The sequence below is a fragment of the Garra rufa genome, chromosome 18 (assembly GCF_049309525.1).
Source record: "Garra rufa chromosome 18, GarRuf1.0, whole genome shotgun sequence".
In the NCBI taxonomy this organism is placed as follows: domain Eukaryota; kingdom Metazoa; phylum Chordata; class Actinopteri; order Cypriniformes; family Cyprinidae; genus Garra; species Garra rufa.
The window spans coordinates 33,329,647-33,339,559 of NC_133378.1; the positions used below are offsets into that span (position 1 = coordinate 33,329,647).

Consider the following 9,913-nt stretch of genomic DNA (forward strand, 5'->3'; position numbering starts at 1 on the left):
TTTAAAAAACATTAAAAATCTTACTGTTCAAAAACTTTTGACTGGTAGTGTAGTTGGTGGTTAATGTTTGTTTTGAATGGTTTTAGCACATTTCCATGTGGTTGCTAGGAAGGTTACATGCTTAGTAGTCGGTGAAAAGAGTCTCCTAGTAGTAGTACTAGTGATGACTGACTTGAACACAAAACAGTGACCTCAAAATATTGGAAAAGGAAACGTCACTGCCGCCTCTGCAAACCAAATAGTAACCCAAAAGGAGGAAAACACACCGCAGCAGAACTAGGATGAAACTGTTTCTTTACTTCAATCAAAACAAGGGTCAGAGGGAAGAGCAGAGAACAAGATCAACCACTGGAATGTACATGAATCGTAATGAAAATCTCACAGTACAACAGTGATATCATTCACAAAACCAGCCATATATTCAAGCGCTTACTGGAATGGGATAAAAAACACGCCCCGGTACTTTTCCCTAAAAAGAAAGTCCCGCTAAGACAATATTCCAGCTTCTTCCTCCTGCCTTGACTTTGTTTTTTTTTTTTGTTTTTTTTGAAATGGTCATGTTCTTGTTCTTATCTTCCAGTGAGAGAAACACTAGAAGTCGTTTTCAGTGGATGTGCACTTTAACAGTCAGGAAAACACTCAAGGAAAAAAAGGGCAGATAGGACCGTAGTGATGAAAAGTGGTTGAGTCGTATTCGTTCTCCTCGTCTCAGTTCAGGAACGGGACCAAAAGTGTCCTATCGGAGTAGAGACCATTTGATCTGCTCCTTAGCTGACTGTAGCACCTAGAAAAAAAAAAAAAAACATCCAGTAAAGTTAGAACCAAGACATGCATTTACAGATAAAGGGAGAAAAGTAGAAGTAGAATTGAACTGGATTCTCATGGCATTCGTACTATTAATGTTTCAGATGTCAAACTTTAAATGGAAGACACATTACTGCGTGCTTCTTTAAACCCACTTCTAATGGTTGTTAGAATTAATTTGAGGTGTCATTAGGATCTTATGAAGGAATATATGAAAGTGGCTTCTGCCGATTTATTATAACCTGATGTTTTAAATTAGGCAATGCCAAATAATTAGTCACATTTAATTGTAATGAATTGCCAGTCTCAGAATCATTTATATGAAATGTTTTGTGTTCCTCTTCAGTAAATCCAATCACTCAATGAGGACGGATAGACCAAACCACTCCCAAAAAACCTCACTTGTCTCCAAAGCTACAACAGGTAATTGAATTTTAACGTGTTTGTGTTCTTGACTCATTAATGCCATCATTTTTCTTACAAGACATGCATCCATCAGGATGCAGCTTTATGGGTTTAAAAACGCTTAGAACTATTCAAGTCAAACTAATAGCACATTTAAAATACAGAGAAGCCCAAAAGCTTTAACTATGAGTAAAATTACTTGTATTTTTTCCTATTTTTGTAAAATACTAAAACCAGTATGTTAAAATGTTAGGGATGGATAAGGTATTTTTTAAATAGCCCAAGGCTGCATTTATGTGGTCAAATCGGTTTTCCATTTAAATACATTTTAAAATGTAATTTTAAAATGATTTACCTTGATTACTTCTTTTAATTCTTTATAGAAAGTAAAAAAAAAAAAAAGTCTTTATTTAAAATATAAATATTTTGTAACATTATAAATGTCCTTCCTGTCACTTTTGAAATTTAAAAGATACAGCAAGGTCCAAAAGCTTTAAATTATGGGTGAAATTTTTTAATAAGTTTTTTTCCCTTATTTTTCAAAATACCAAAACCAGAATAAAGTGAATAAAATAAATAAAGTGTTATAGTTAGTATTTGGGATGGGTATGATTTTGTTCATGCATTTCATGCTAAAAAAAAAGGCTGCATTTATTTGATAAAAAATACAGTAAAATTCTGAAGTATTATTATAATTTAAAATAACCTTTTCTGTTTAAATACATTTTAAAATGTAATTTATTTCTGCCATGCAAAGCTGAATTTTTAGTATCATTACTTAGTATCATCTTCAGTCACATGATGCTTCAGAAATCATTCTAGTATGCTGATTTACTGCTCAAAAAACATTTCTCATTATTTTCTGATTTCTTTCTAAATAACATACATATACATACATACACACACTTTACAAAAAGGTCCCATTTGTTAACATTCGTTAACCTAACAATGAAGACATACTTAAAATCATTTATTAATCATAGTTAATGTTGATTCCAACATTTACTAATACATTATTAAAATAAAAATTGTATCTATTAATGTTATTTAATAGACCATGATGAGATGACATGGACTAACAACGAACAGCTATATTTTAATTAACTATTATTAATAAAAATTAATAAATATAGTTATAGTTAACAACTGGAACCTTATTTTAAAGTGCTACCAAAAAATCTCACTGACAAACTTTTGAACTCTAGTTTATGTAAAATGTGTCCCTGGACCACAAAACCAGTCATAAGGGTTAAATTTTTTTGACTAAAAGCTGAATAAATAAGCAATTTCCATTGATGTATGGTTTGTTAGGATAGGGCAATATTTGGCTGAGATACAACTATTTGAAAATCTGATATCTGAGGGTGTAAAAAAATCTAAATATTGAGAAAATCACCTTTAAAGTTCTCAGCAATGCATATCACTAATTAAAAATTAGGTTTTGATATATTTACAGTAGGAAATTTACAAAATACCTTTATAGAACAAGATGTTTACTTAATATCCTAATTATTTTTGGCATTAAAGAATAACTGATAATTTTGACTAATACAGTGTATTTTTGGCTATTGCTACAAATGATGGGTCACAAATGAGAAACCTAAACCCATCATACGAAGGCGCTAACATTAAGGGAACCCTGTAATCGAGTAATGCAGGTGCAGCAAAACATCCAGGAATTAATTCATCATCTTAATTTGCACGAGGCGAGCCAAGTATAACCGTATAGCGGGGAAGACGAGGAGACAGCCATTAATCACAGACACGAAAAGGATACAGGCAGCCTGTCGCAGGGCCTCTTAAATGAGAGCATTAATCAGTCCGCACTCACGACTACGGCAGCCACGGGGAGCCATTGCTGGCAGACAGCCGCCAATAATTAGCCATCATGTTTACATGCGGCAGACACACGCGGGAACCCGGAAAGCCGGGGCTGGCGACGGCGCGATCAAATGATCTTAATGTGGGAGCTGTGAAACCAGACCACCGTGGACTCATCTTCTAAATGAATCATGGGTAAATCTCTGAACTACTATAAAACATAAGAGCTGTGATGGCGACAGGTGTCGCTGAAGGAAATGCGTCGACTTCTCTCACCTGGGTGACTGTCTGTTCTGTCAGAGGCACGTCATCACCCTGTAACGACACGAGAGAGATGCTGATGAGTTTAGGACTACTGGCTTGCTTTCTTGTCTTGTACATGCAAGATTATTGGAAATCAAACTTAATAGCTGCATAGCAGGACCATAATGCTCATCATTGGCGTCAGAGAACATGAGGTGAAGCAGAGCCAACAAATACTAAGCAGATTAACGTTTACAACAGCATCATGAAAGTCAATAGAGGAGAACAGGAAGTAGTTACCCTCAGAGCGACACGGTGAACCACCTGCTGTGGGTCGCTCTCCAGGATCACACTGTAAAACAGACAATTAATGAGTGATCAGCACTGCAGCCTATACAATGTGATTTGTAGACTCGTTTCTGTTTTAGAAAATGCTTTTTTGGCCACTATTACTGAAAACAGGAAAGGATGTGGACAAATGGGAGGAACAGGTTCAGGAAATAACATACGCCAGAATCAAACTTATGTGGTCGCAGTGGGTTTTTCAACTGGCGATGTCTAGGCCCAGAAGGAATCTATAGACTTTTCTGAAATGATTTTCGGTAAGAATCTGAGGAATTTGGCAGATGCTTTTATCCAAAGCGACTTAAATTCATGGTATTTTATTAGTACATTCATTCCCTGAGAATCGAACCCATGATCTGGGTGTTGCTAGCACCATACTTTAGTGTTTGAGCTACTGGATTGGTCCATTTAAACATGATAAAAATTGTTAAACAGAGCTGAGAGTGATATAGTATGTAGTATTTTATTAATTTATGTTTTAAAACATAAATAAAATAAACAGTTTTTAAATTTGTCTATAGTTATACATTTAAAAATTATTTTCTAAATGTATTGTTTTATTAAACAATTAAAAAACACTACTTTGTTTAAAGGTGATTTATATAAATTTTTTTGTTTGAATTATTAAATTGATAAGTGGCACTCCTGGTCCTCCATAGTATGGTTTTATTGGTAGCTGAAAGCAAAATCAAAACAGCCAGAATATTCAATTAATGAATAAAAGGAGCATAAATGAATGATGGGAATGTATGATGAATTCTTCAGCTGTTGATTCTGTGTGGGCCTCCTAATATAATAATAAAAAAAATCTAAATATAATTGAACAAATATTCAAAAAGGCACACACAATTGCTAAAATTAATATTGATTGTAAAACTTATTTTAATTAAGTTATTATAATATATAAACTATCTAAATTTCTGTAGGACAACTAGTACTGATAAAATTAATAATAATAATAATAATAATAATAATACTGATGATTATACATTTTAAAGATTTACAGGTCAGGGGACAGTAATTTGTTTGGGGTGAAAGAACATTACCCTATTTTAAATAGTAAGGATGCATTAAATTGATCAAAAGTGATCAATTAACATTGATAATAAGATAAAAGTTAATAAGAATATTGATTAAAAATAAATGTTTGGAGAAGCAAATTAGCATATTATAATGATTTTTTGAAGGATCGCATGACTCTAAAAGGGATAGTAACTACTCACCCTCATGTAGCTCCAAACCCGTAAGACAAATTAATATGTTTTTGGATAAAATATGAGAGCTTTCTGATTCTGCATAGACAGCAACACAACTGACACGTTCAAGGCCCAGAAAGGTAGTAAGGACATTGTTAAAATAGTCCAACCGCAATGCTATGACGCTTTGAGAATACTTTTTGTGCGTAAAAGAAAACAAAAATAATGTCTTTATTCAGTTTATTAGTTGCATTGCTGTCTATGCAAGCTCTTGGATTTCATCAAAAATACCTTGATTTGTATTCTGACGATGAACAAACGTCTTACGGGTTTGGAATGAGATGAGGGTGAGTAATTATTGACAGAATTTCAATTTTTGCATGAACTATGCCTGTAAGATTGGAATAATAGCAACAAAGGAACATATTACATTTGAAAAAATAGTACACTTAATTAGGGCTGCACGATTAATCGCACAATGTTGTGAGGCGCGTTTAGTCAATGAAGCCGGTACTTTGATTAGTAGTAAATCTCCATCACGTGCGTTCAGCTGGAGCGGCAATTAATACACAGAGACGTAAATCACTGACAAGCTACGCCAAATCGAGTGCGATTTTGAGCGCGATTTGGCGTAGCTTGTCAGTGATTTACGCCTTACGAATGCACGTGATGGAGATTTACTACTAATCAAAGTACCGGCTTCATTGACTAAACGCACCTCACAACATCGTGCGATTAATCGTGCAGCCCTACACTTAATTTAAACTAATAATATTTGACAATATTACTGTATTTTTGATTAAATAAATGCAACCTTGATGAGCATGAACCTTAAAAACCTTTCAAAAACATAAAATCTTCCAGAATCTTATCAAACTTTTGAATGGCAGTGTATAAACAGCAACATCTACAAGATCTCTATGTTACAAAATGGTTTACTTCTGGTTTACGACCTCCACTTTTCTAGTTTGAATACAATAACTACGACTTACCCTCCATCAACAATCTCATCAACAGCCAAGAAAAGACCCTCCATATTTTCAAGCAGGGCTCTCTTTTCCACATTTTTCCTAAAAAGAATAAGAACAAATTGTTGTTAATTGGGTAGCTGGTAGAGACCATACAGCTTTTAAAGGGAACCCTGGGTTGACTTGTATGGCTTAGTATAACGTAAATGATGTCTCTTACTGCAATATGCAGTTAAAAACCCATGAAATATTTACGTAATTAAAAAAAATCCACATTGTTATATACATATTTTGGACTAAGGGGGCACCATTATTTTCATTACGTAAATAGTTGCACTTGGTGAGCTACTGGCACTATCTGTTGCTATTTTTACCACAACACAACTCGGAAAATAAAATACCGATACGATGACCACAGCTACTGAAAGAGCTTATAGGTGGCGATGGATGTAAGCATAAGCTTAAACCACATGCTGTACAATCAATTTTCCCTACAAAGAGTCTAAACACCCCTGCATATTGCATGAAATCCGCACTAAAAAACTCCTTCAGTGACTGTGGCTTCATGACAAGCATCAGCATGTTTACATCCTGCCAGGATGGCATCTAGCGTTTCTTGTCTCTGCCATTTGTAAGCTCTTTCAGTAGCTGTGGTCTACTAAAAGCCTCAGAGGCATCAGGGCTAAAGTGGAACAAACACAGACACAGGTCTTTAGGAAGATTTATTCATCCACAGGCATCTTCCTGTTCTTTTTTCCTCTTCTTATTGCTAGGAAAGCATTGACTTACATCACTTATCTTGTTGCCTTTCAACTGAAAATTACAACCAAAAGCCACAAAATGTGGCATAGTATCAGTATTTTATTTTCCAAGTTGCTTATTCCGAGTTGTGTTGCAGAAAAAATGGAAACATGCAGCGCCAGTAGCTCACCAAATGCAACCGTTTTACGTAATCAAAATAATGGCGCCCCCCATAGTCCAAAATATGTCTAAAAACAATGTGGATTTTTAAAAATAAAGTAAATCATCCGTTTCTACTACATATTTTAGTAGGAGACATCGTTTACATTATATTGAAGGAGAAGTTCACTTCCAGAACAAAACTTTACAGATCAGTTACTCACCCTCTTGTCATCCAAGATGTTCATGTCTTTCTTTCGTCAGTCTTAAAGAAACTATGTTTTTTGAAGAAAACATTTCAGGATTTCTCTCCACATAGTGGACTTCTATGGTGCCCCTGAGTTTGAACTTCCAAAATGCAGTTTAAATGCAGCTTCAAAGGGCTCTAAAGGAATAAGGGTTTTATCTAGCGAAATTTTCAGTTATTTCTAAGAAATTTAAATTTCTATACTTTTTAAACCTCAAAAGCTGGTCTTGTCTAGCCTTTTTTGCACGTTCACTTTGTGGAAGACAAAAAATAGATGGATGTTTTTTGACATAACCCTAACTTCTCTCGAACCAGAATACACAGAGCTAGACAAGACGAGCATTTGAGGTTAAAAAAATACTTTTTTTTTTTTTTTTAGAAAATAACCGATCGTTTAGCTAGATAAGACCATTCTTCCTTGGCTGGGATCATTTAGAGCCCTTTGAAGCTGCATTTAAACAGCAATTTGGAAGTTCAAACTTGGGGGCACCAGAGAACTCCACTATATGGAGAGAAATCTCGAAAAGTTTTCCTCAAAAACAATTTCTTCATGACTGAAGAAAGAAAGACATGAACATCTTGGATGACAAGGGGGTGAGTAAATCATCTGTAAATTTTTGTTCTGGAAATGAAAAACTTCTTTAAGCCTTAATACCCAGGGTTCCCTTTTAACAAAAAAGCCTTTCCTACCTCAACATTTGGCTCAGAGAATCAAAAAGGCAATTCAGCACTGACATAAGCATCAACTGTGGGAGAAAAGAAAATAGCACATATGAAATTCACATGATTATCATAGAAAAAACACACTTATATCTAATATTATAAAGCATTACCTCATTTTCATGGGAGCTGCCGATGACATAGAAGTATAAATCAATATTGCTCTTGTACACAACCGTTAGGCCTTCCAGCAATGCTATTTCACCTGTGTCAAAGAGAGCAAGGATAGGTCCACATGACTTTATGTGAGCAAACTCAAGACTGACATTAATACAATCACTTACTGTCTGTTCTGTGTGTCTTATTGAAGATGTTCTTCTCAAAGGCTTTCTGCTCTTTCACTGTGGGATATGTGTCATCATAGTACTAAAACATAAAGACAACAACACGGTCACAAACTAATATGTGACCCTGGACCACAAAACCAGTCTTAAGTCGCTGGGGTATATTTGTAGCAATAGCCAAAAATACATTGCATGGGTCAAAATTATTGATTTTTCTTTTATGCCAAAAATCATTAGGAAATTAAGTAAACATCATGTTCCATGAAGATTTTTTGTAAAATTCCTACTGTAAATATATCAAAATGTAATTTTTGATTAGTAAAATGCATTGTTAAGAACCTAATTTGGACAACTTTAAAGGTGATTTTCTCAGTATTTAGATTTTTTTGCACCCCCAGATTCCAGATTTTCAAATAGATGTATTTCGGCCAAATATTGTCCTATCCTAACAAACCATACATCAATAGAAAGCTTATTTATTGAGCTTTCATATGATGCATACATCTCAGTTTTGTAAAATTTAACCTTATGACTGGTTTTGTGGTCCAGGGTCACATATATGAAGCTTATAACACAGTAACACGTCTAGATTTCTGAAGTAGAATATGACGACAAATAAAGAGCTAATGAAGCTCATCCATACACCTTATGCAAACAAAAATCAAGCTGGTAATGTTTCTAAGGGTGTGAGTTACAACTACAAACTGCATTATTGGAAAGTATAGAGTGACAACTCACATTTACATTTTTATCCAAACAGTCAGCTATAATGTTATAAAAACTTCATTAATTTACAAGACTTTTTAGCCATATAAAAACAAAATCTGCACCAATTTTTGCTTAGTTTGAATTGTTTTCTTTGAGTGTGTGCAATTATAAAAGCATGATGTATCAAATATAATGCAAAACATAAAACACATTTGCAAATTTTAGTGTTCTTTATTTTATCTAATGGTTCAATAAATGTCAGGCTTTACAGGGTTAAATGAAACCCTAATGTTCATGTGAGTCTCACCTTAGCATACAGTCTCTCTCCATCATTGTCCATGATCAGAACAGCTTTTACAGTGTACAGAGAGGGCTCCTGTCACAGCAAAAACACAAATATGACAAATCACTAATGAATTACAGTGAAAACAATCAGGTGATCAGAGCAAAGGTTGAGCAGACATGGAACTATGCATGTAACGTTAAATGTCCATCAGCAACTACCCAGACTGTAAACTCAAAATTTTAACATAATATTTTCCTATAACGGTAAAATTATGTTTACCTTTTATGTATAATTAACTATGCACGTTATTGGTAAACTCATAAGATTGGTTACTGATTCACTGTTTAGCGGATGTAGCGGAAAAGTAACAGTTAGTGTCTGAAGTGAAAACAAAGCGGATTTATCTTCAAGCGAATGTTTTACACTTTCAATGCATTTATTGGACACCCAAATGTAAAGTCATATTACCAATATTAGCGTATCCATCTTGTATTGTATAGATGTCGCTCACTCCAGCTCCGTGTATTGAATTTCTGCGTATGTGTACTTCCGCTTACGACATGAGGTAAAAGGGCAAAACCAAGCGGAAGTGCTGTACAACGTCATTAAAGACTGCGGAAAATATTGCTGATAATAAATAAGAATGTTTTGAATCGGCCAACATCCACACATCACATATTAGTAGTAATAATAACATAAAAGTTTAAAACAATGAAAAAAGTTAAACAATACGTGTACATTACAATACAATCTACAATGTGTACAACAGACATAGAATAAAAGTACATAGGCCCTACGTGTATTCAGTTGTGTAAAACTTGTTTAGTGTGTCAGTGCAGGTTTAGCTACTTATGAGAGCTGTATGTATTTAATATTGTATTTATGTTGCATGTCATCATACATATTTAACTTTAAACCTGTAAACTAAAGCAAACAAGCTCAAAGACAGAAATTAAGAGTAAAACAGAAACTAAAGAAAGGATGTT

The 9,913-nt window shown here is 34.3% G+C and overlaps 1 protein-coding gene across 1 annotated transcript; it reads right to left on the reverse strand.

Moving 5' to 3' along the window:
- Positions 1-277: 277 nt before the first annotated feature.
- On the reverse strand, positions 278-9,487 carry LOC141290936 (coatomer subunit zeta-1). The gene is made up of 9 exons (XM_073823086.1): positions 9,396-9,487; positions 8,949-9,017; positions 7,934-8,015; positions 7,763-7,854; positions 7,620-7,675; positions 5,807-5,884; positions 3,574-3,625; positions 3,307-3,345; positions 278-784 (listed from the first exon to the last, which is right to left on the reverse strand). The coding sequence occupies exons 1-9, from the start codon at positions 9,411-9,413 to the stop codon at positions 737-739; spliced, it is 534 nt and encodes a 177-aa protein (XP_073679187.1). The 5' UTR covers positions 9,414-9,487; the 3' UTR covers positions 278-736.
- Between the last annotated feature and the right edge of the window lie 426 nt (positions 9,488-9,913).

Coding starts and splice junctions, on each gene's coding strand:
- LOC141290936 (XM_073823086.1), bottom strand. Junction 5,885..7,619: donor TCTCTGAGCCAAATGTTGAG/GTAGGAAAGGCT, acceptor TATTCTTTTTAG/GAAAAATGTGGAAAAGAGAG. Junction 785..3,306: donor CAGAACAGACAGTCACCCAG/GTGAGAGAAGTC, acceptor TTTTTTTTCTAG/GTGCTACAGTCAGCTAAGGA.